The sequence below is a fragment of the Antechinus flavipes genome, chromosome 4, assembly GCF_016432865.1.
Source record: "Antechinus flavipes isolate AdamAnt ecotype Samford, QLD, Australia chromosome 4, AdamAnt_v2, whole genome shotgun sequence".
NCBI lineage: Eukaryota > Metazoa > Chordata > Mammalia > Dasyuromorphia > Dasyuridae > Antechinus > Antechinus flavipes.
The window spans coordinates 365,463,220-365,489,936 of NC_067401.1; the positions used below are offsets into that span (position 1 = coordinate 365,463,220).

General features: G+C 36.5%; 3 protein-coding genes across 4 annotated transcripts in view; 2 read left to right on the forward strand and 1 right to left on the reverse strand.

Moving 5' to 3' along the window:
- The window catches only part of IARS2 (isoleucyl-tRNA synthetase 2, mitochondrial), a 53,742-nt gene extending 51,271 nt beyond the window's left edge, over nt 1–2,471 (reverse strand). The window contains exon 1 of the mRNA XM_051998262.1: nt 2,171–2,471. Within this exon, the coding sequence (XP_051854222.1) occupies nt 2,171–2,413 (243 nt within the window). The 5' untranslated portion in view covers nt 2,414–2,471. The remainder of the gene's footprint in view (nt 1–2,170) is intronic.
- Nucleotides 2,472–5,088: 2,617 nt separating this feature from the next.
- The window catches only part of BPNT1 (3'(2'), 5'-bisphosphate nucleotidase 1), a 32,608-nt gene continuing 10,979 nt past the window's right edge, over nt 5,089–26,717 (forward strand). The window contains exons 1-5 of one of the 2 annotated variants that reach the window (XM_051998263.1): nt 5,089–5,176; nt 11,506–11,633; nt 13,255–13,359; nt 21,537–21,644; nt 25,699–25,747. In XM_051998263.1, coding sequence (XP_051854223.1) covers nt 5,176; nt 11,506–11,633; nt 13,255–13,359; nt 21,537–21,644; nt 25,699–25,747 — 391 coding nt within the window. In that variant the 5' untranslated portion in view covers nt 5,089–5,175. Of the gene's footprint in view, nt 5,177–7,498; nt 7,615–11,505; nt 11,634–13,254; nt 13,360–21,536; nt 21,645–25,698; nt 25,748–26,717 lie in introns of those variants that run through there. The other variant, XM_051998264.1, reaches the window with a different exon arrangement.
- COMMD5 (COMM domain containing 5) lies at nt 14,513–17,327 on the forward strand. Its single transcript, XM_051998265.1, has one exon. It carries the CDS (start codon nt 14,613–14,615, stop codon nt 15,309–15,311), a length of 699 nt encoding a protein of 232 aa, XP_051854225.1. The 5' UTR covers nt 14,513–14,612; the 3' UTR covers nt 15,312–17,327.

The window sequence follows — 26,717 nt, forward strand, 5'->3', positions numbered from 1 at the left end:
ATATTGAGAATATTCCTTTTCAGGGAAGGAAAAAGAGTAGTGGAAGGGACACTAATTTTTTTTAACGCTTAAATGAAAAACAATTTTAACAATCAAATGAAATCCTATGTCTTATCAACTGCTCAAAAAATACTGCTATTTAAAAGATAATTACTCTATGTTCCATAAAATAGTGTAACAAACACATCTCTTGTAACAGAAAAAAGATAAAATGGGTAACTGAAATCCATTCGTAATCATAGTAATAACAAAATAATTCATGAAAAAGAAATCCTAGTGTTTCCTTTCACTGTCTAGCTTTAGGAAGTTTTACTTCACCTTTATAGGTTATCAACTTTCTTCTGAAATTAGGGAACTGGACTAGATGACTTGTTAGGGCCTTCTTAGGTCCAAAACTATGACAGTCTTGGCTACTTTACTGGATGTTCTCCAATTAATTAATGTCAATATGAAAAGGGAGTGTCCAAATTAATGGAATTTTGTTGTATCCTTTCCCTTAAACTTAAAGTACTAGAAAAAGCTAAGTACATTTACTAACTCCATTTTATTTCCTCCCACTCAATATTCATAACCCTGCAATTTCATAGGCTTAACATGTTATTTTCTCCAAAGATATTAATGATCTCTAAACTGTCAAATCTGAAGGACTTTTGGAGCCCTCACCATGCTTAACCTCTCTGCTGCACCTATTGTACTTTCTCCTCTGGGTTTTAATGAGTCTCAGTCTTAAAGTGGTGTTATGTCCCAAGATTGTTCTGGACCCTCCTTTCTTGCTTCAAACTCTTGTATGTTCACCTAATAAAGATCAGTCTCAAATAATTGTTCTGGAACATCTCAGATTGGATATTCTGTAGGTATCTTAAATCAACTTTCCCCCAAACCCTCTTTTTTTAATCAAACATTCCTATTTCTGTGGAAGGCACTACAATCCACATTCACAGCCTCAGCAAAAACTTCATTAAAGTTTGGTTCCCTCACTCCATATATTCAACTGTCAAGTCCCGTATATCTTTGCTACCCAATTGCTTCTCTCTATTTACCTAGCCCTCTTGGCTGGACTATCATAATACTTTTCTAACTGATCTTTTTGCCTTAAGTTTCTTCCCAAAGGTAGCAAACAATCTATGTTACAAACTCTGTGTTTCAGCTTCTTCAATGGGTATAACATAATCTACCCTTCAAAGTTATTCAAAGAGGATAAAATGAGTTAGTGACTATTGCAAATCTTGAAGAACTTTGTAAATACTAGCTTTTATGTTATAACAATTTTATAAATTATTATACAGTTTTTTTATGTAATTAATTACTTTATGTATTTAAAAATATCATTTGCAGAAAGGGTCCATAGGTTTCACCAAATTTCTAAAGGGGTCTAACCATACTGGATGGCAAAGTCATATTCCAAATATCCCTAACTTCCCCCCTCACCATCCAGTTTCCTACAAATCACTATCAGACAATCCTAGGAGCTCAGGCAACAGTCCCTGAAATAATCCGAGTTCTGCTTCTAAAGGATCCCATAGGAGATTTTTATTGAAGAAATAATAGTATGATAATCACTAACTGCTGACCACTTTGAAAAATTACATATATTACCTAAGTGGTGTACCTAGGTGGTAGAGTAGGTAAAAGAAGCCCAGTAGAATGGCTGGAAGATCTGAGTTCAAATTCGACCTCTGACACTTAGGAGCCCAGCATGTCCCTGGCAAGTCAATTATATTCAGTTTATCTCAGTTTGAATAGCTGGGAGTTAGATTAGATAGAGTTTCTAGAGTTATAAAGACCCGATTTTAAATCTGATCTCAGACTTATGAACTGGGCAAATCAATTTACCTTCTTTGCCTCAGTTTCCTTATCTGTAAAATGGGCTGGAGAAGACAATGGTGAACCACTGCAGTATCTCTGCCAAGAAAAACCCAAATGGGGTCTTGGAGAGTGGTTGAACAGTGCACTACAGTTGCTTCAGTTACTCCATGCACACAGTGGAGATAATAATAGCAGCGACATCCCAGGGTAACAACGAGAACGACACGGGATCATTGTGGCAAAGGGCAAAGTCAAGTTAAACTAGCAGGAAAGCTCAGATTAGTTAGGTGACTTACCCGCGCACATACACCGCCGCGGAAGCCCCGCCCCCTCCCTGACCACGCCCCCGGGTGGGGCCGCCCACCTGCTGAATCTCCAGCTCCATGTCTGTCTGCTGACGGCCCACCAGCTTCATGGGCATGCTAGTCTTCGGCAGCAGCACCGTCTCGCGGTGAGGGCTGGCCGTCGAAGGTGTCTGTTGGTCATGGACCCCATTGACTGACTTGGCCCTCCGTAAGAAGCTCGTCGTCTTTGTCCCCCGCCATCCCGGAACCCACTGAGGTCGGCGCAGCGCGCCCAGGTTTCCCGTGCTCAACCTCCAAAGCATGGCGAGGATGTCCGCGCGCGAGAGGTGCAGTGCTCCCGCTGTTCAGAGGAGCTGTGCTGCCCCGCCCCTGACGCTCCCAAGGAAACCCACCCCTCACGCCGGCGCGGCGCATGCGTCAGTTCCCTCTGGGCGCATGCTCACTCTGTTCTAGGAGCAGGCCTAGGTTATGCACTCCCTACTGTGTCCTAGTGACAAAGGCTAAAGAAGGGAGAAAGTAAACCAGACAAAAGTAGCTAATCCACCTAAACATGAAGCATCCGTTACGTTTCTGAGTTTGCGCTCCGTAGGCTGAGGAGGCAAAAAGAGGGAAAAGACATCCCCTACTTTCATTTAGTAAGAGGTGACAACATAATAAGTAGTCTGTGGTTTTGAGTTACAATTTTCTGAATTTTTCTGAACCCTGATGCAGGTCAATAAAAAACTAATGTGTATATGTGTGTGTGTATATATATATATATATGTATATATATATATCTAATGTGTATGTGTGTGTGTATATATATATATATAGTATAGTCAATCAAGAATAATGTGTGTATATAAATAAAATCTTCAATGTGTAAATATGTCTGTACACACACACACACACACACACACACACACCCAAATCTGTAATGTAGACCTGTGTTCTTGATTATACTTAGAAACCGAAGGAGTCTGGAATTAGGAAGACCTTGAGTTCAAATCCATACTCAGGCACTCACTAGCAGTAGGACAGTGGACAAGTCATTTAACCTCCATCTGCTTCAGTTTCCTCATTGTAAAATGGGGATAATAATAGCATCGTGGTGTAGCTCCTAGGGAAAATGTAGCAATAATCCTAAGGCCCCCTGACCTTGGGAGGGCTCTATTCCACAAACAATGCTGGCTCTCAGATAACAATCTATTGGTCAGTAATAACAAAGTTTCAGAAACAATAATAAGGTGCATACCAGACTGCTCAACTCCACCTCTAAGCCATAGAGTGCAATACTAAGACCATAAAATTAGCATATTGTTGACATGAAGCTCCCGATCTTTTTCCTACAAATATCTCTTCTTGCTCCTGGTTCTTTGCTAAATTCTTTTGAAACTTAGCTCACTTTAATTGGCATTACAATTTTAATAAACTTTGCCCTTTGACTTGGAGATGGATCCGAGCCTGCAAATTCTTTTGACACCTCCAGGACACTAAGTCTGGAGTCTCAACCTTTTTAGAGTCTCCTCTAAATCCATGAAATAGCACCCAACTCCCAGGATTGTTGTGAGGATCCAGAATATCTATTACTCAGCACAGTACCTGACACATAGTAAATGCTACATAAATAAATGTTACAATTATTATCGATAGACTTCTACATGTTTAAGAAAAAACTCTGCCAAACATTAAAGGGCCAGTAATCAAGTCAATAAGTACTTATTAAGCACCTCTTATATACCAGGCATAGTTATAACATATTGAGACCACAAAGGTCAAAACCCCAAAACAGCCTCTTCCAGTCTAGCCTCTAGCCCACTCCAATCCATCCTAAAGTTGTCTCACTATTTCAAGCCCCTTCCCCCTCCAATTTCAATAAAAAGTATTGTCCCCTATCACCTCTAAAATCAGATATAAAACTCTCTTTGGAATTTTAATTTTGTTATTGTTGTCGTTGTCATATTTTCCTAGTCCTATCCTCTGTGATTCCCATTTGCAGTTTTCTTGGCAAAAATATTGGAATGGTTTGCCATTTCCTTTTCCAGCTCGTTTTACAGATGAGGGACTGAAGCAAAAATCCCTAACCTGGTCCAGAGCCTAGCCTTTTTGCCTTTGTCCCTTGAACCATTTTGAAAGGGCTTTTCCTTTTGCTCCATTTAACCATTTGGTCCCTGGCTTCTGGGCATCCACATGGAGTATCATTAATCCAATAGCAGAATGTTGTGCTGCAAATGCAGAACAATCTGAATTCGAAGGCTCCTGATTAATAGATTTGTTTTGATGAAGGTCAACCATTATGCCTTCCTACCAAGTTTGTGTTGAATACAAAGTCACATTTCGAACAGCTCAGATTTAGGAATACTGTTTCTTATTATATCTTATGGGATGGTGGGATCAAACAAAAGTTCTTAAGACTCCGAGGAACTATAGCAACTACCTATCTTGTAATCGTTTAACCTCCTCCCCTACCCCACAAAGAAGATTTAGACATTGTCTGCTTATTGAGGACTAAGGAGGGACTCGGGAAGGGATTGCTGATTTTGCTCGCGTCTCAGGAAACCGATGCTTACAAGGAGGTATTGCGGCAGACACTGATTTACTCTCAAAGCCGAGAGCATGAGTGTCTCCTGGCACCACAGCGGTAGAAGGCTCACTTCGGGCCTCTGATACCGGAAGGTGAGGATCCAAAGGGTTCCTGTGACTTTAAGCAGAAATCGTGGCCAGCCAAAGAGGGGAGAACAAGGTGGGGGAGTAATTTCTGTTGCTGGGCAGACGAGCAGCCTGTCTCACGCACGGTCAAGGAGGAAAAGTAACGTTTCAAGGTCACTTGAAAACGAATTGAGAAGTACTTCTTAAAGTGTTCAGGAAAGCGGAAAGACACATTTTGGGCATGCGCCTATGGATAAGGCTACCCCGTCCCCATTGGTTGGAGTGGTTTATGCCCGTACGTTTCTACACGTCACTCTCTAACGTAAAAAATGTACTTACGGGAACAAATGAGGGACTCACCTCTTTAAAATGCGTTGGCTTTTTTTTTTTTTTTTAAACCAGTGTGGCATCTAGGAGTGTTTTCAAGTTTGTCACAAGTAAGTTCCTTACCTCCTTCCCCTCTGATCAAATGAAACAGAGGATTAGAACAAGTTTGACTGGTTTCACCACCTCGATCCTCCTTTCATGTCTGAGGTTTTTCAGGTACTCTGTTAATTAAATCAATTTAAAAACTTGCCATCCCCTGGACTCACTCCCACTGCCAATACATTAGAAATAGTGTTAACACTTCGCTTAATGATTTTATTCTGATGTTATTGGTATGCCCTAGAATATTTTGATAGCTAACAGACCTGAGTGCTAGGTCTGATAGTTAAGATCTCAATTACTTCAGGAAACTAAAATAGTAAATCGTTTTCTATATCCTAGTAGTGTTATAAATTCAATAAATATATGTTAAGTGTATGGGTCCTGTGTTGCATGTTAACAGCATGACAGATTTTCATTTTTCTATTACTGGATCAAAGAACAATTGCTGTCCTCGTAGTATGGAAAGAAATTAACATGGTTTGTTTCAAGGTTTAATTTATGCACTAACTTAAAGGGGGGGGAGATCACAAAATATTAGTCATATAGGGGAGAAGATCCATTATTTCTTAGTAAACAGAAACAAAGTAAAGTATTCTGAAGCCAAACATTTTTTAATGTGGAACTCTCTAACTTTGAGTCTTGATTGTTTAAAAAAAAAAAAAAAGTGTACTCCTCCGACAGTTACCATAGGCTTTAGTTTTCTTTAGTTTGTGCTTTTGTTTGCCCATCTGTGAACTGATGATCAAAAGGGATGATGTAAGTACTTTGCAAACTTTAAGACACTATATAAATATTATTATCCTATTATCATTAGGATGGTGGGTGCCATGGGTGATCTACCAAACACATGTCCACTGTGTCTATGCTTTCAGGGAAAATCTTGAATTTCATGGAACATGGTTTGACAACCTATGGCTAAAAGTTTAATGGTTTTGTATTATGCCATTTTGTTACACCTTGAAGCTATAGTTCTGTTAAAAGTGCTTCTCATGGCTTCCTGGTATCTTACCTATCAATCAATAAAAGACTGGCATTAGATATGACATTTATTATGCTGTCCCTACAGCCCAAGATTAGATAATCATCCATTTTTTGATATCCAACTTGGTATTATCATTAGTGTTTCAATATATAAAGCCAAATTGCACCCTGCTTGTCTGTTGTTTCTTTGGAAGCTGGGTAAGAGAAAAGGCATTATGCTTTAAATTCCTCCACTATCCTGTCAACTAATTCTGTGTGCTATTAAAAAAGTTCTTCAGTCTCCCACTTTAAACTACACACCAGCTTTGGAGTCAGAAGACCTGAATTCAAATTTTACCATTGCCCATCACTGGCTGTTTGGGCCTGTCACAAATATCAAGAGAAAGGATTTCCCAAGTTCATTTAGTCCCACCCACTCATTTTTATTTATTTATTTTTTAAAAGAGGCAATTGGGGTTAAGTGACTTGCCAGAGTCACATAGCTAGGAAATAACAATTGTCTGAAGCCTCATCTGAACTCGGGTCCTCCTGACTCCAGGGCTAGTGCTCTCTCTACTGGCCACCTAGCTGCCCCTACTCATTTTTATAAGTGAAAAGACAAGTCCAAATGACTTGCCTAAGTTGGCATAATGGGGGGCTCTGAGAATATGGCACATCACAAGAGGAAGGGAAATATGTGATGTGATCATAAGACTAAGTGGAGAAAAACATGCTTAAATAAGGAACATTTTATATACGTAGCGTAAACATAAATGGAGAGAGCAGTGAGACCAGAAACAGCTACAAGAGGCTAACCAGTGTAGAAATAGAGGCAACAACCTGTTTGACCTATATCACATTGCTTGCTGTCTTGGAAGGGAAATGGTAAGGGTTGAGAGGGAGAAAAATTTGGAATACAAAGTCTTTTTGTTGAAAACAATCTTTACATGGATTTGGAAAAATAAAATACTGTAGATGGGGGGAAAATGGAGGCAGTACTGCAGAGAGCATCTAGGACACAGATTAAAATGTAATTGGGAGATGTTTGACAAAAGATATAATAAAACACAGATGATCTTTAAAAAAAAAAAAGAAAAGTTCTTTAAACCTACCACATATCTCAGCTTTTTTGACTTGACTCAATTCCACACCTCCCCACCCCACCCCCAACCGCCCCCTTAAGTATTGTGTTAACGTATAGCATCAATAATAACACAACACACAGTCCCAGGAACTTACAATGAATTTTAGAGTACAGCCCCTATTTGTCAGGATATTCAGCATCTACCGCGTGAAGTTTTGATTCTTCTCTGTGTTTTATGTCATGCAAGAAAATTTCGAAAGATCGGGCTCTAGGACCCAGAGGGTTTTATAGAAATCCAAGGGAGGAAATACTGATTGAATTGTAGTTTGGGCTGTTCTTAAGGACCTTGATTGTTTCCTGGTAGCTGGTTTCATGCTTCACGTGCCACTGCTACAAAAAGAGGTATTTCTCATTGGGAGATAATAATCGTTTATTTAGAATCTTTGGCAAGTATCAGGATGAGGGGGGAAATTAGGAGTCAAAAAGGAGCTATCAATTAAAGAATGTATTTGTTACCCAGATCAATCCCATTTTCTCTCAACAAGATTTGTTTGTTTTGGGAAAAGATGGGGAAAAGGGGTCAAATTTTTCATGATTACATTTAAGTTACTTATTTCAGTTAGAACTAAAAAATGTATAAGAGGCCAAAGTGGAGATTGTTGATTATTTGCAGTCTACCAATGAAGACCTACCAATGAAGGATTTAAGCATCCTTTCATGACAAATTGTATTTGCCTTTGTCCTTGTTTCTTCTAATTGTGTAAGTTAATATTATTTTGACAGGTTGCTCAATTGTATGATGGTAGGGAAAGAAAGGAAAATCATTAAAATTTTTTTTTTGGAATAGAGTTTTACAAACCTGTGGAAAGGTGCGTAAACCTCAGGTGAGGTCTGGTGTGGTTTAAAGGTTAATTGGTTTAAAGGTTAATGAGTTCAAAGGTAATGGATATTTGTTAAAGTTAACAATGCAGTGAAGCAAATTATCTTCCTTTAACAAATAGAAATGTTAAATAAAATAAGGACAAAATAATGGCATGCATTTAAAAATTCTGAGTGTTGCAAATTAGATAAGTTTTTTTATGAAAATCAGACTCATTGGTTTATATAAACAGAAACATGAAGGCAAGTAGTATTCATGCACTTTCTCCTGTTTCCAATATTTCTAAATTAGTAATAGTTATAACATCTCTTCTAAACATTATGCTTTATGTGCTGTAAAAGAAAAAGGAGAAGCTATTGATTATTTTTGAAATTTAAATAAAGTGAACAAGAACAGAGCTACACATTGTTAACATCTTTTTTTGTCCTTAAAAACGCTTTCAAGCACTTCATGTTTTATTGATTTCTCAATTCTATAGAGAATACAGAAAATGTTTTGTAAACACAGCAAGGTAGAGTGGTAGAAAATTTTGATTTGGAATAAGGAATATTTCCTATATATGGGTCACATTGAAGAGGGAACTCCAAAACTGAAAATCCTTAAAAGAGAAAACCTCCTTTGATTCTGCTTCAGTGTGGGGACTTCATCCCAAGCGCAAACAGTTTCATCTTTGTTATCTAAGTAAGGTCGGTGCATTCCAGAAACCAATTGAATTCAATTCAAATTCTAACCCTACTTGAAACCCAGTGAGGAGCCAACCTGGGACTCCACCCACTAGCCCCTTCAGCTTGTAGCCCAAACCCCCTATTATAAAAGAGCCAAACTAAAACTCTCTCTTTGCAGAGGTTCCAAACATACCAGCTATCATACTTAGCATCCCAAGGAGCCTCTGTCCACTGGAATAGGGTTTCTAGTGCTCTTTACTCTCACCTGTTTCCTTAACTAGACTAAACTTTAACCTTACTTCCAATCCCCATAATAAACCTCTTTTTATCAATCTAGGTTTTTGGGTCTATAAATTCCTTTATAGGGGATCCTTGTGCTGCCAGAAGGGAATCCAGAACTCCCTACCCTTGCGCTGCCACTAGACGTGATTTAGACCTTATTTAACTCCCTGACCACCAGAAACCCTAATTTTATTTGGGTACCCCAAATCTAAACCTCATCAACATTACCACTTCATTCTTTTCATCGTAGAATAAAAGGTATGAACCTGACTGAAGGTTCCTTCTGGCTCTAAGTTGTATGATCCTGTAACATTAAATTATTTAACTCTTTAAACATGAACTATCAAGAGCATGATTATTGATTTTTCTTATTTTATTGCTGAAAAAACTAAAGCACCAAGAAAATTAATTCTTTTGCTGGAGATCTCTCACCTTATGGAAAGACAAGAACTCAATTCTGCAGTCATTCTCAATTCTGATGTGTGTATGCTCCATTGTAATGATGATGAAGAGAGAATAATGAGACTACAATTAGAGGATTCAATTTAGTAAATATATTAATTTACTCTTTGTGTGTGTTTTTGTATAGAGAGATTTCTCTCTGCTTTGAAGCTAATCAAATTTCTTTCTAAAAGGCATATATACTTTCTTAGAAACTGTTTATTTCTTTTTTCTGGGCCATCACCTAATTGAACCTCTAGTGACTTCCTAATGGAAAAACCATATAATTTCCCCAAAGACTTTTAACTTCTCTTTAGTTTTCATATTGTTATTTTCCTTCACTGTGGAGGAGAGGAAGCAGCATAGTGCTATAGAAGGAGCCCTGGCTTTGAAGTCAGAAGACTAGTCTTAATCCTGTTCCTGTGTGTTTTCAAACTATGTGATTTTGGACAAATTAATTCATTTTTCTGGATTTCGTTTTCCTATTACAAAATGAGTAGGCTGGGCTGTATAACCTTTGAAGCACCTCTGAGCTGTGGAACTCTATTACTATTTGTGATCCATACCTACTCTTTAAAAGATAACAAACAAATAACTGTTTAATTTTGTATCTTAATGTTAGATTCCCAGTATTCTCAGTAAAGCATAAAGTAGGACAGCTAGGTAGCACAGTGGAGAGAGTGCTGGGCATGAAGTCAGGAAGCCTAGAACTAGAACTTTCCTACTAAATCACAAATGTGTTTATTGGTAGAAGGAGATAAAAGTCTGAGAGTTTACTGCACTTAAAAAATTACATGCTATTTATATCTGTAGGTATTATCTTAGTATTATTACCATGAATCCATATTGAAATAATTTTTCTCATAAAATCATGATTTCTTTTAAAAGCACAAATAGCGAATAAGTGAACCTTGAAAGATGTATTAGATTTCAAAGCAGCAATAACTTGACTTTGAGAAAAGCTTTATTAGTCATCTTCCACTAAAGTCTCCTTTGGGTGCCTCATTTTAGCATGGAGGTGGATCACGAAGGTGAAATCAACATAAAGCACAAACTCTGACACATCTAAATGCTTCAGTTCCAGGCTTTTAAATGGATTGAGTGTCTGTTATCTAAGAACCAGCCTTCCTAAATTAGAAAAAGTTCATTAAGGTCTAGCACTTACTACAAGGGGAACCTTGGGCAAATACTGCCTTAATTTAACCTTATTTAATATTGTTTCCTCATCTTTCAAAAGAGGGAATTGGATATATGGTCTCTAATAATCTTGCCCTAATATCCTTATAATTACCAGAAAGTTGAAAACCATGTAATAAACTTTCTTTGACCTTGGCTTCCTTCAAGGCTCAATTAAAATTTTGCTTTTCTATAGAAAACCTTTCCCAGTTATCTTTAATGCTAGTGCCTTCCTTCTAAAAGTGCCTCCAATTTATCCTGTGTGTATTCATTTAGACTGTGAGCAGATACAGTGAATTGCCTTTCTTTGAATCTCTCCTGGATTAGCACAGTGCCTGGTATATAGTAGGAACTTAATAAATAATTAATATTTGATGAATAAATTATTATATAATATGAATAAATTAATAATAAACAGTAAGCATCTATAGACTTGGTTAGGAACTGAGGACAATGAACTACTAAGGCACTGAAAAATTAACATGTACATGAAATTGGACTTGTCTAAGGTCATACAGCTAAGTGTGACAGAGGAGGAAGTGGAACCCCTCTTTCTGTTGCTGAATTTGTGTTCAAGTACAAGTAAGTTATAAGTACAAAAATACAAATGAGTTAAGTAAAAAACAAAATGGCTTGGATTCATTTCAGGGTACTAAAATTATATACATGTGCTAGTAGACAAGTAATATTTTTGTTTTAAAATACTAGGGATAGTAGATTTCTGGCAGCACTCATACTATATGAATTTAATTCAATTTGATACCTTTATGCAAACAGAGGAATAAATTAAGTTGGTAGTTTTTATTGCCTCGGTATATTTACAGAGGGTTTCTTTTGACTTCTTTCCAGTGTTAATCATGGCTTCCAGTCCAACTCTCCTGATTCGTTTGGTTGCTTCAGCATATTCTATTGCTCAGAAAGCTGGAGTGATAGTCAGAAATGTGATGGCCGGGGGTGATCTTGGAATCGTGGAGAAGGTATTAAGTCACATCCCATTTCATAGTAACTTTATGTGTACTTAGCTCCAGTTCAATTCTGACAATCTAATAGTTAAAAATAACATGTTTTTCATTGGGAAGGTGTAAAAGCTTTGTGCCATATGTATGAGGCAGTAATAGTAGCTAACATTCATAGAGTGCTTTCTTCCCCAAACACTTCACATGTACTCTATCATTTGATTTTTATAGAAGGAATAGCTAGAAGTTTTAAGCTGTATGTATGGCTTGCTTAAGTTTTGGTTGTGAACAGTATTTAGGAGAACATTACCTGTGTTCAAACCCTGCTTCTGACACTCACTACCTTTTCATTCTCAGACACTTAAGCTCCTTGGGTTTCAGGTTTTCATTTCTCTAAATGAGGAAGCTGGAATAGTTGGCCTGTGAATCCATTCCAACTCCAGATATATGATTCCATGATTCTTAGAGCCTAGCCTTTTAGTTAGACCAGCTATTCTTATGTTTGATAATTTACTAGCCCTCACATACTTTACTATGTTTCAAACTCTAGTTTATACTAATATATTTTTTATTTCTTATATAATCCTTGGTAAGTAAGTATGTATGGGGAGAAACCTGAAGTAGAGAAAGCAGTTAACAAGCTTCACGATACTGGGCATGAGGCTGTGAGATCTATACAAGGACAGTAGCTATGCAAGTAGAGAGAAAGGGACATGTTAGAGAGATGATGTTAAGTTAAAAAAAAACAACAACAACAAGATTTGGCAACAGAATGATTTTGATATGTGGCATGAGTATGAAAAGTATAATGAAAAAATCATAAGATGATCTGGGACAGAGTGGAGTTAGGAGAGGACACCCCCAGCAAAGGAAGATCAGAAAAGTGGCCAAGTGGGCATGAGAGAATCAGCAAGTCAGTCATAAAAATTTAGAGATAGGAGTATTCAAAAGGAGAGGGAAAGGTACCATTGCTGTTCTTTCTGATCCAAGATCTTGTCCCCTGCACCTGAACTGCCCAAACCTCTGAAAGGATTCTATCCTTAGGTCATATTATTATTGCCTTTGAAAAACTCTAAAATTTTTACTTAATGATGAACAATCAACAGCCTAGTGATTCTGAAGTCCTTTAAGTCATCATCCATGCTCTACTTTTTCCTCTACTGCCTGATCCCCTATTTCTTGTTCCCATCCCTTGCAAGCTGAGGATTTAGATAAGAAAAGGAAATACAATCTCTGTCTTCAAGAAGCTTAATATCTAACCAGAGAAGTCAGTTATAAAAAAGGGGGGAGGGGAGGAGAGGGACCAGAGAGGAGCCAAGATTTCCCTGGAGATAGTTTCCATCACTAGAAAGTTCAAGCCAACATTGGTTGATTGTCAGGAATATTGCAGAAGGGATTTCAGTATTGAGAATAGATGTTTGACTAGATGAAATGTAAGTTCCTTTGAAGACCTATAATTATTTGAATCTTATTATGAAATAAAATGGGGAAACTGGGAAAATCAGGGATAATTCAAGTAGAGAGAAATTTTGGGAATTTGTAGGGTGGTTTCAAAAATAGAAACTGTACTACTATAGGATGTAGACTAAAGACTGCTCACAGTAGAGATTTTTTCATAATAATTTTCATCTTTTGTTAATAGACATCCTCGATAGATCTACAAACCAAAGCTGATCGATTGGTGCAGATGAGTATATGTTCTTCACTGGCACAGAAATTCCCCAAACTAACAATAATAGGAGAAGAGGTAAAAGGTTTCTGGTGACAAAATTTGTCTTCTCTTTTGTTGATTTTAAATTTAATTCCTGTCATTTGAAAATTTAACTAGTTATAATACTTAATAAGTAGGTACCTTGAATGCTCATTATTTTAAGGCAATGATTTTCAGATTTCATATAGTAAATACTTGCCTTTCTTAAAAAACAAAATTATCTTTCATAAAATAACCTATGAATTATCTTTACCTTATATTTTATTCAAACAAAATTAAGAAAATATTACAATTTTATAGCAACAAACAAATCCTAACTACTACTAATAGACATTTTATTTAAATCATTTCAAATTATTATGCGTAATCATAATAATATTATTATTGTGTTGGGTACACTTTTTTATGGTACATTTTCTTAAAATACAGTGTCATGATATTGTTATTCATTGTTTTTTGGGTTCCAGCTAGGTGGCTGGAAGTCAGAGTTCAAATGCAGTCTCATACACTTACTAGCAATGGGACCCTAAGCAAGGCACTTAACTTCTGTTTTTTTTTTTTTTTTTTCGGTTTAGTCATCAGTAAAATGGAAATAATAATGGGGCATTAACCTCCCAGGGTTGTTGTGAGGATCAAATGATTTAATTATAAAGCATAGAACATGGTAGGCACTATTTGTTGATTATTCTTTTTCAAAGAATAATCAAGCCCAATTTTACACAGATGTTATTAACATCAACAAAATTTTTTCAGCTTTTTATTTTCAAAATATATGCATAGTTTTCAACATTCTTTTGCAAAACATTGTGTTCCAGTTTTTTTCTCCCTCTAGACAGCAAGTAATCCAACATGTTAAAATTCTTCTATACATATAGAAGTTCTAGTATATAGAAGTTTGCAGTTCTAGTATACATATTTCCACAATTATCAAATAGCATTATTTTACTTGATAAACCAGAGCTCTTTAATTACTTAGAGTCCAAAAAAGATTTTTTGGTCTGCTGGCGTGTTTTGATAACTTATCTTGGAGTTGGGGGGAGGAGGAGGGTTCCGGTCTCGCAGTCCGAAAAGATCGCGTGATTGGCGGCCGACTCTATTACGTGCACGGTACCTTCCGCCCGCTAGGGGGCTGCAAGCTGACCGCAGCTACCTCTCCCAGCTCAGGGAAAGCTGCTTCCCGGGCTTCCGGACGCTGCACGCGCCGGTTCCTCCTTCCCCTCTCCGCCCCTCTCGTCCCCTACTTCCCGCATTTTGGAGCTCCGTTCTTTCCACCGCAAGCTGCGGCGGCCATGTCAGCGGTAGGGGTGGCTGTGGGCCGCGGCCTGAAACCGGCGGCTCCCTACCTGCCCCCTGCTGGGGACGGGCACGGCAGCCGAGGGAATTTCCTGGGCCCCCGTCCCCCTGCAGCTGTGGAAGCCATGGCCCGGCAGTTATCAGGCCTGGACAAGGAGCTGTTCCGACAGCTGCTGAAAGTGGTGGTGAGCGCCCTGCAGGGCGAAGATTGTCGGGAGGAAACCCGGCGTCTCGTGGACTCGTCGCCTCTGTCAGAGGCGCAGTTCCGCGTTCTCGTAGCTGGCATGTACGCACTGCTGCGGGAGGCCCTGCGGCTGCCGGCCTCCGCCCTCAAACCCGACGAGTTCAGGGAAGATCTGCAGCAGCTCCAGGTACCCGACGAGTTTGTGGCGGATTTTGCCAGCGTGGTCTTTGGCAGCCGGCGCCCCGGCCTGGACGAACTGGCCCGCGAACAGGGCGCTCGACTGCCCACGATAGAGGACTTCAGGTGGAGGGTGGACGTGGCCATCTCCACCAGCTCGCTAGCCCGCTCCCTGCAACCGTCCATCCTGATGCAGCTGAAGCTCTCGGACGGGACGGCCCATCGCTTTGAAGTGCCGGTGGCTAAGTTTCAGGAATTGAGGTACAATGTTGCCTTGATCCTGAAAGAAATGAATGACCTGGAAAAGAGATGCAGTCTTAAAATCCAAGATTGACACTCGCCTGCCTGATGGCCGCCTCCAAAAAGCCTCCTTCGTGGCAACTGCAGCCAGAATCATGAAGCAAAATGTCTCTCAACTCTGTACCAGTTCTTTTATTGTACTGTAAATATTTTTCAATTAAAATATTGGTTGAGAAAAACCTTAAATTGGGGGGGTCCTAAAAAATTCTTATGAAGATAAATAGCATTTATGTTTGAATCAATTTTGTATGATTCATAAGGAAATATTTAAAAATCATTAATAAAGACTAATGAGTTTGTGAAGAAAAAGATGAGCCATCCCAAGACTGATGTATCAGCTGTTCTTATGAACCAAGGTGTCACTTTTGTTTTTTGTCAGGGTGTTCCTTGTCTAGGCATATTTAGAAATCTTATAAATATCTTTAAAATAATTGCTTTTGTAGACTAGTTAAGTGATTAATAAGTAGCTCCGTTTCTAATTCACTTTTAGGGCATAAATTATTATTATTATTATTTTTAAAATATTTTATTTTATTTTATAATAACTTTATATTAACTGAACCCATGCCAGGGTAATTTTTACAACATTATCCCTTGCACTCGCTTCTGTTCCGATTTTTCCCCTCCCTCCCTCCACCCCATCCCCTAGATGGCAAGCAGTCCTATATATTAGATATGTTGCTGTATATCCTAGATACAATATATGTTTGCAGAACCGAACAGTTCTCTTGTTGAACAGGGAGAATTGGATTCAGAAGATAAAAATAACCCAGGAAGAAAAACAAAAAGGGAATAAAGTATTTTAAAAATTGGGAAATGTAAAAATATTTTGTAAATTTTTTGAAAGAGTAGGGACTTCATCTTTTTCTTGATTGGTATATTAACGTAAGGACATTGTGTTGATTTATTCATTCCACCAAATATAAAAGCTTCCAGAGAAAAAATGTTTGTAAGATGAATTTGCTTCATTTGCATTTTGTCATGACAATGCCAGAGGGTTTCACAGTACTATAGAATAGAGGTCATCGAAATTTTGGGGGCCTGGGACAAATTGCATGTTGGCTGAACATTTTTTAAAAAATTTATTAGCAGATTTATTTTTTCTTAATACTTTTTATTTTTCCAAATATATGCAAAGATAGTTTTCAACATTCACCTTTGCAAAACCTTGTATTCCAAATTTTTCTCCCTCCCATAGACATGTGCATTTTCATGAAAAAAAAAAAAAAAACTTTTCCAAAACAAACAAAAAAAATTAAGTGAAAAAGATTACATATTTTTGCAAATTTCCTTAATGTCTATTTTAATGCAAGACATCTGGAGTCTTATCTACTTCAGCATTCAAGCTATTGTAATATGTTGTTTTAGGTGGAAGTATATGAAGAAAATCTGGCTTCACACAGATGTGTAGTTGAGAAAAGTGACTTAATAAGTAAAAATTTTCTATTATTACTGTGAAAATACTTTTAACCACATGGATCCCTGAACAGGTTTCAGGAACCCTCATAAATCAGTATATCCCACTGACAAGCACTGATATACAAACATCTTTTTCTTAACCCTTAAACTTTTGTATGATTTCCTAAAGAATCTTTTTTTTTCAAGACTTTTTACTCTTGTAATTTAAAAAGTGAGCTATTTCTCATATTTCTCAAGTGATTATAAAATATGCAATAAATTCTGACTGCATGAGAACATCTTTAACTTCTTTTTTTAGACTAGTACAATGGGAAGAGCCCATAATTTGTAATGGTAGGAATGGATTTAATTTGTCACCTTGCCACTTAATACTTGGCAGGAGGGTTGGATTAGATGACCTTAAAAGATCTTTTTGGCTGTGGCTCTTACATATGACCATCTCTATAGCCAGACATCATTAGAGTTCCATTGACAGTGTATAGTTTGTTATCTCATATTTTATCATTTTTGTTGAACAGTATCAGTTGGAAAATTGTTTTTTATGTGGCATTATCAATGATTTTGCAAAATAACATTTTCCCTAGCATTGGTTTTACCAATATATTAAACATAATCAAGTCAGCATCCTTAATTATGCGTAATTTCATCTCCTTAACATACAAAATTGAAAGATTTTAGTTTCTCAGTTGATTACTGAGCTTGAGAAATCTACTCACTATCATGTGCAATCAGTGGTCAAAGGACAAAATAATGTCTTTTGAAGGAGTTTAACAATCTAAGGGAGGTTGGGGTGGAGATGACCTAAGTACATGTGCCAGTACGGGTGTAATGAAACAAAGTACTTAACTATAAAGTAGTTTGGTATTGAAAGAACTAGTGTTCCTGAGAATCTGGAAGGGCATGTGTAAGTGGTGTAATGTTGCCCTGGGTTTGTAGTTAGGAACAATGGAGTTCAAATCTTGCCTCTGATACTATCTGAGTGCCTCAGGGCAAGGCAATAACCTTTATATGCCTCAGTTTCCTCATCTGTAAAATGGAGATAATAATAGAATCTATTTCATAGAGTTCTGGTTTTTCAAATGAGATAATATTTGTAAAGCACTTAATATCGTGTTTGGCATATAGTAGGTGTTTCATCTTGAAGGAAGAAGGAATTTTGTGGATACAGAAGTTTTAAAAGTATGTTCCAAGCATAAGGGAAAACAAATGGATTGTAAATGAAGTAAATTTGTTTTGGGCATAATTTATCAATTTCATTCATATCAATAGCATCAAGTCATACCAAATTTCTATTTAAAGTTTTTTTTTTACACTTAGCAATTTTGCTAGCATTGACATGCAATGTAAATAATTTTTTTGCTATTATAAACATTAATTTTTAAAAATGTTTTTCCTTATTAAGAATATGTTTTTCTCTGGAAAAATTTTCTTGATTTGTCAACATATTGTACATGCATACTTTCAAGCTATTTTAACTAATTAGATTCCATACTTGGAAGTTAAAACATTAGCAAATGATATTGTCTTTTCAGCAGTAACAGTTCCTTAGAATCTTTATAATCAATACATTGAATCATGTATTCTGGATTTGGGCTTCTTGCTTTCCCCCCTTCATTAATGTAAATTTACTTAAAGCTATCTCCATTGTCTTTAATAGATTTTCTGCTTTTTTTTTGGATTTTAGCTTCAAAACAATTGTTTTCTATCATGAATGGCTTTTTATTTATTTATATAAAAATTAGAGACAGCAAAAAATGTAAGACACTTAAATTTATTGCAAATTTCTTACCATTCTTAAGTTGTTTTCAGTTTTTTGAAATTGCAGGTTTTTAAATCAGTTTATATCATCATTAAACTGATGTTAAAAATATAATAGATATAAGTACTTTTAACTTACACAAAAGATAGTTTGATTTCAAACTTAAACGGGTATTCAGATATCACTAGCAGCTTGTTATGGTAACAGATTATGCTGCGATCACTCTCCAGTACCAACTTTGACATTGTGCATGGTATATTAAATAATTGCTACATTTCATTCATTGCCAATTGGATAATATTTTCTGTGATATTTCTTTTCTTGACTTTGATTTGAACTTTTTCAATTTTTAAGAGTTAATTACTCGTGTTCTAAGTAATCAAAATTAAATAATTTTGGTCAGTGCTTTATCCCCATACCCAGGTCTTGCACTGCAACAGGATGCAGTTTCAAAAACTTTATATTTAGCTGTAGTATATCAACATATATTTAGAATGGAATCAACCTCATTCCAACCTCCTTATTTTACAGATGAGGAAACTGAGATGGGGGGAGATATTTAGTGGTTTACTTAAGATTACATAGTTAGTAGGTATCAAGAAATGAGACTTGAACTCAAACCCTCTGGCTCCAAGTCTAGCAATCTTTATACCCACCATATTTCCTTCTAACTTAGAGGAAAAGTATGGTATTATGAAGCATTACATTTGTTTAAATTCTGCCATAGGACTATCCCTTGAGGTCACAGGGACTGGCAACTTTTCTTACTGCTTGTTCTTTATCCTACTACATGATTTTATAGAAAAACAAAAAGGGCATAAATTATTTTAAAAATTGGGAAATGTAAAAATATTTTGTAAATTTTTTGAAAGAGTAGGGACTTAGTCTTTTTCTTGATTGGTATATTAACATAAAGACATTGTGTTGATTTATTCATTCCACCAAATATAAAAGCTTCAAGAGAAAAAATGTTTGTAAGATGAATTTGCTTCATTTGCATTTTGTCATGACAATGCCAGAGGGTTTCACAGTACTATAGAAAAGAGGTCATCAAAATTTTGGGGGCCTGGGACAAATTGCATGTTGGCTAAACATTTTTCAGTGATAGAGGTGCTCTACTCTAAAGGCAATTGCACTCTAATTCTTTGATTTGTTAATAACTTGCCACAATCGATGTTCCTCTAACAAATTTACTTTTAAGTCTTGCCTAAGATTTCCCCAGAAAGTAGGGAGTTAGAGAGAAAGCGGGGGGGGGGGGGAGGTACTGTACTCTTTATTATTGGCACAAATTTTTCAGAAACAATTTTCATTAATTTGGGTATTTTAAATTCAGGTCATGTTATTGAGGGAGAAATGTCTAAGCTGCCAGAGTCCCTTATGCTCTCATACATCTCATTTTGAATTTTGAAGTAATAGGATTCTTGAACAGTGAGATTTTATATGATAAAACTGTCACATCGTTCAGGGTTAACATTTTGTTTCATTAAATAGAACAATGATTACCTTACTTTTGGCCCTTGTCTTAGAAGAACCAGCTTCCCCAGACATCTCAATTCTTCCATGCCTATTTCCTTCAAGTGTTCTTCTTTTCATTTACTTAGAATGAACTCAGTGTTTCACTTAAGGGCTCTTGTCCTGTAGCTCATGAACCACCTTATCTTAGAGGTCATGTGCTAATTGCTGAATTATGTAGCATGTTTTGTTCAGTCCTTTTCAGTCCTGTCTGATTCTTTGTGACTGCATTTGGGTTTTCCTTGACTGAGATAATGGAATGGTTTGCCATTTCTTCTTCAGTTCTCAAGAATTGAGGCAGACAGGGTTAAGTGACTTGCTTAGGGTGACCCAGCTAGTGTCTGAGGTCACACACAGCATGAGTCTTCCAGACAACAGGCCCAGCATTCCGTGCACTATGGCGCCCCCAAGCTGCCCTAGCTATTGTTATATCCTTCCCATAGAATGTAAGCTTCCAAAGAGCAGAAACTATTTAGCTTTTGTTTTTGTAATCACAGTACCTAGCACAGTGCTTTTGTTATAATAGGTATTTAATATTTGTTGACTTGAATTGGAATGGATACCATTGGATGGTGGAAATGGTAATGTATCCAGGCACAGATTTATGTATATTGGTTTTGAGAAAACATCTAATCTTTTTAAAATTTCTTTTTCTAAAGGTTTTACTTAACTTGGGGGATGATATATTAGAGCACTGGACTTGGCGTCAGGAAGACTCTCTGACACACTAGTTGTGTGACTCTGGGCCAATCACTTAATCTTGTCTGTCTTGGTTTCTTTTACCGTAAAATGAGAGCAATAGTACCACCTATCTCATAAGTTTGTTGTGAGGTTTAAATGAAATAACATTTGTAAAATCCTTTAATAGGCATTTAATTAATGCTTGTTTCCTTCCTTTAGTTTTTTCCCTTTTCTCTCACTCTTCTTCCCTCCTCCCATCTTTCCTCTCTTCCTCTCTCCCTTCTTTTCTTCCTCCCTGCTTCCCCCCTTTCTCTCTCCCTCCTTCTTCCTCCTGTTCTCTCAACCTTCCTCTTTTTTTTCTCTCCCTCTCTCTACCTCCTTCCCTTCCTTCTTCCCCTCTTTTTTTCCTTCCTCCCTTTTACCTTTTCTCCCTCTTCCTTCTTTTTTTCCTCCCTCTTTCTCTCTCCATCTCTCTCTTCGTTCCTCTCTCCCTCTTCCTTCTGCTCTTCTATCCTCCTTTTCCTCTCCCAGCTCTTCTCTTCCTCTTTTCCTCCATCCCCTCTTTTTTCATCCCTCCCTCCCTTTTTCCTTCCTCTCTCCTCTCTTCTTCCCTTCTTTCTTCCCTTCCTTCTTTTCTTTCTTCCAACTTTTCTTTCTTTCTTTCTTCTTCTATTTGAGAGTGAAATTGACATACTAAATGGCGATAATGAACCATATGTTCCTTATTTGTTATAATATCAGGTTTGTTTGAGGTTTCTTTTGAAGTATTCCCTGCCCCAAATGGTAGGCTGGATAGAAGTATTGAAATATATGAAACTATTCCCAATGCTGTTGATGTACAATTTCTGTAAAGTGATATTTTTTTCAGTGTTCTTTCTATTGCTTTAGGATCTGCCTGCTCAAGAGGTAGATCAAGAGCTGATTGAAGATGGTCAATGGGAGGAAATTCTGAAGAAACCATGTCCCACACAATACAGTGCTATCAAAGAGGAAGATGTAAGTTTAATCTTTATGATTAACTCAATTGTAGATCAGAGTTTGCCTTCTAAGAAAGACATTAAATTAAAGGAACACGGTAGGTATAATATATAACTATGACTGTTCATGTGGTGCTATTTAAAAAAATGTTTATTCAACATTTGTAAAAGATGACTGCAATGAAAATTAAATTTCTTAAGAGTTGAGAAAGTGTAATCAAAAGTGTCTGGAGGAGCGGGAAGAATTTTCTTTTTTAGATAGGATTTGGAACTTAATCATTGTTGGAGGAATTCCTTTTATTGATGTGAATTTATATAGACTGCCTAATCTACAATCTCTGAGAATTACTTGTCAGAAAGTTTTGAAGTGATTTGTCTGTGGTCACACAGCCACATATATCAGAGATAGGATATATATATTTTTTATAATTATACTTTTTATTGACAGAACCCATGCCAGGGTAATTTTTACATTATCCCTTGCACTCACTTCTGTTCCGATTTTTCCCCTCCCTCCCTTCACCCCCTTCCCCAGATGGCAAACAGTCTTATACATGTTAAATATGTCACAGTATATCCTAGATACAATATATGTCTGCAGAACCGAACAGTTCTCTTGTTGCACAGGAAGAATTGGCTTCAGAAAGTAAAAATAACCCAGGAAGAAAAACAAAAATGCAAACAGTTTACATTCATTTCCCAGTGTCCTTTCTTTGGGTCGTAGCTGCTTCTGACCATCCTTGATCATTTGAAACTGAGTTAGATCTCTTTGTTGAAGATGATAGGATGTTATTTTCCTGATTCCTTGTCTGTCTCTCTCTCTCTCTTCAAATGATATAACAAAATGTCCAGTCCTTGAACCAGGAGCGATTTTGCAGACAGATATAATGCCATTACTTGCCTTTTTATTTTTGATAAGATAATCTCTGAAGCCTGAAGCTATGTCTTTATTTAGAGAATTAAGATCACCAAAAACAATTTTAACTAATATTCAAAGAGAAGATGAAGTATTATGTTCTTTTATATCTTCTTGGGAGAAGTTAAAAGCTATTCTGGTGCCTTTGTGTATCCTCTTATTTAAACCTGTAACCATGAATATACTGCATTTCTTTCTTTCTTCAAATTAAACCTGTTTATTCATTTGTAAACACATACTCAGTATTACTACCTAGATAGTTTAGCTCAGTAATATCAAACTCAAATAGAAATGGATCCTTGCTGGCCACACAATGACTTGGAAAAACATCAATTACTTGTGCTTTTAATTTATTTTGTTAAACATTCCCCTGCATCTATTGAGATTATCATATAATTTCTGTTGGTTTTGTTATTGATATGATCAATTATGGTATTACTATGAAACAATTCCCAATTGCATTTAGTCCATTTAGTATTGCAGTCTAATATTGGGTACAAAGGGCTCTGAATTTGACATCTTTATTGTTGGATACACAATGGTAAACATGGTATGCCTCCTAGCCTCAGATATACAATATCCTTTTAAAAAAATCTCTCTACTTATATCACTACTGGTAATAATTTCCAGTTTTCAGTGTCCACAATTAGGTTTTTAAACTTTGGGGAGAAACAGTGATTTTGATTTATTGCCAGTTTTGTGAGTCCATTCATTTTTCTGTTGTATATAAAAGAAATGAAGTGGCATCATAATAAAGTACATAGTAACTTAAGAGTCAGAAAATCAATAAATAAACCAACAAGCATTTATTAAGTGCCTATTACAAATCACCAGGAATTAATCCTGGGTGCTGGGCATATGAGTACAAAGAATAAAACAATCTCTACTCTCATCAAACTTACATTGTAATGGAGGAGACAATAAGAACATATAAATGCATAATCTGTAAAAATGCCAGAAATCAGACCAGCTGTTTTGCCTCTCACAAAGATCATGAAAAGTGAGAGAAAAAAAAGACAAAAAAACACCGATGTTCTTCCAAAGTGAAGTCAAGTAACAAGGAGGTAATTTATTAGCATTAACTGACACTTAAATGCTTTCTAACCACAATGTTGCTAAAGAAACAAAAAGTAGATAAATCCAGTGAGTGTATGAAGGGACTATGTGAAAGTTGGATTCAAGGAGAAATTTTAACATTCTCAGACAAACTCTTCTTCTAATCTGGCAGGTGGCTTATCACTCCTTCAGATCCGTTCCCATAACATTTCTGCTCCCCAAACTTCCCAGCCTCTGCCAGCCAATGAGCAGACTGAAGTGGGGGTTTGTGTCAGGTCAGAATGACACAAATTACTGCAAACTGAGTGCAGATTGAACAGGCCAGAATTGTCTGGGAAAGTACAACTTGGAAATATAGCAAGCTGGTGTGATTACATCACTAAAGCAGGGAAGTCACATAAACACCATGTATAAAAAGTGATGAAATGTAAATTAGTAAAAAATATCTAAACTACCAAGATAGTTGATCTTTTTTTTCTTTCTTTCTTTTTTTGGGGGCGAGAGGGCAATTGGACTTTAGTGACTTGACCAAGGTCTTATAGCTAGTAAGTGTTAAGTGTATGAGGCAGGATTTGAATTCAGATTCTTCTGGCTTCAAAATGGTGCTCTATCGACTAACTCATCTAGTTGTCTTCAAGGTAATTGATCTTAAAGAAAAAAAGGAAGTCTGTGAGATGGCATTATTGAGGCAGTGCATAAGACATGTGATGTGTACAGTGAAGACACGGAAATTGGATAAAAAAAAAAGTATCATGTGTGAAAAACTGAGATAAGACCAGTTTGATTGGATCATAGTGTGATGGAAAGTGAAGAGGTACAGAGAAGGGAAGTAATATATAATGAATCTAGAAAGATAGACCTCATTTCAAGTCTTGCCTTTGATGCATATTTTCAGTGGATTAATTACAACTTCTTCCTGTTCTTGCAATCTTAGTAGATTGCAAATTGCTAATCTGACTGTGGAAGTTTCTATTCTAGCAATTCCATACACTGATGCAATCACAAGCCAGTACCAAAACATATACATATATGGTAACAACTGATTAAAAAGAAAAAGAAAAAAGAAATGTGTCCAGGGCAGCTAGGTGGCGCAGTAGATAGAGCACCAGCCCTGAAGTCAGGAAGACCTGTGGTCTGGGACACTTAACATGTCCTGGTTGTGTGACCCTGGGCAAGTCACTTAACCCCAGTTGCCTTAGGGTAGGGAAATGTATTCAAAGTTGTCTATTCATTCAGTGTTGCCCCCATTAAAAGTATTCATCATGGTCTGCTATGTACAATGAGGCAGTCATTGCTTGAAATATTTTTGGAGTTTCTGTTTTGAAGTTGCCTTTCAGAGATCTGGTATCTTCTAGAGAGAAATGTCTGCATTTTGAGGGAGGAAACTTTTTTGAAATACTCATAAATTATTTGGAACCAAGCTTCCTAAATAGGTTATCAAACTAGTAGCAGATTTTTGGTTTAAAGTTGGGGTTGAAATATAAAATAATGAAATTGATTTTCTTGTAAGTTAACTTAGGGTAGTTCCTAAAAAGAATCAAAAAAATGTTTTGAGTAATATGTTGGGGAATGATTATTGCATTAAGTATATTATCTTATTTTGAAGGATGGTACTCATTTGGCTATAAAAATAGTTCTGATTTTAAAAAAGAAAGCCTATTCATTATTTTGTAGTCATGGTTAATGCTCTTGAATTTGGTATATTGTTAGAGTCAGATTTGTGCCTCAATTGTAAGCTTTTTTATATCCCCATCTTTGCTTAGTGCCTTTTAGAATCTATTTCATATATGACATTTTTCTTAGTTCTTTAATGATTTTGTAGAATTATAGTAAAGCTTTGTTCATTTAGAATTATTTAAGTATTCTACAATGTATCATACCAATGCTTTCCAGCGATTCAGTTAGGCTTTCTCCCTGGTGCTTCTAAGCAAGGTAGTGAGGCTTAATAAACTGGTAAGTACCCTTAATTAAATTTTTTGCTATCATATTAGAAAAAGTATAATTTAATTTCAATGAGAAGAGAAATAATTTTAGTGATTTAATGTAGTTAGATTTGTACTTGTGATATTTCCTATTAAATATTTTTCTTGCTGTTTTTCAGCTTGTTGTATGGGTTGATCCTCTGGATGGCACCAAGGAATACACTGAAGGTTAGTCTCTTATTTGGAATTCTATATGGCAAAACTAATCTTAACGCTTTAATACAAATAAATAACAGAACCTATTTTCAGGTCCCTTATATGAAAAGCAAGTGTTCCTTCCTAAGAGAGACACTGCATCCATGCTATCGCCAACTAACTATCCTTTTCTGGTCACATATATATTACCCTGGTTATTTCCTTCCAGATTTTTATCCCTACCCTGCACCTTGCTTTCCACATTCTGAAGCAGCTAGATGACACAGTGGATAGAGTGCCGGACATGGAGACAGAAACTCCTGAATTAGAATCCAGTTGCAGACAATAGCTGTGTAATCCTGGACAAGCTCCTTAACTTTTGTTTGCCTTAGATTCCTCATCTGTAAAAAATCACACTAAAACTGGCATCCTCTTTATGGAGACTGAAAGCCAAAGATTTGACCTCCATAATATTCATATGTTTCCTTTATTTTCATGTATGAAGAAAAGGACACGCATTTTTAAAAAATCATTTGCATATTTCACTTCTAAAGCAGAACATATTTCAGGAGTCTTAAAAATTTCCGATAACTATGTCCTATTATGTATGATATATAAATGTCGTTATTGTTATTATTCAGACTTTTCTAATGGAAACATTAAGTGTATTTGGAGTAGCCATCAGATATGGAGAACTTATCTATATTAGTGAAAGGAATGGGTTGTTTGTCATTATTTATATACCACAGTATTCTCTGTAATACAAGGGGGAAAAACGAATAAGTTATGGTGGAAAAGGTATCAACTTTAATAATTCAGAACAAAATTATAATCCAGGGATAGAGTATGGTACAAAGCATAATGATAATTTATATCTAGTTCAGTAATTAGGGCAGAGATGTCAAACTCAGGGCAGCCCATAAAATGAATGCTAAACCAAGGGATTGAAATGTAATTAGGAAATAAATAAAATATAATATACATATAATCTAAGTAATGTTAA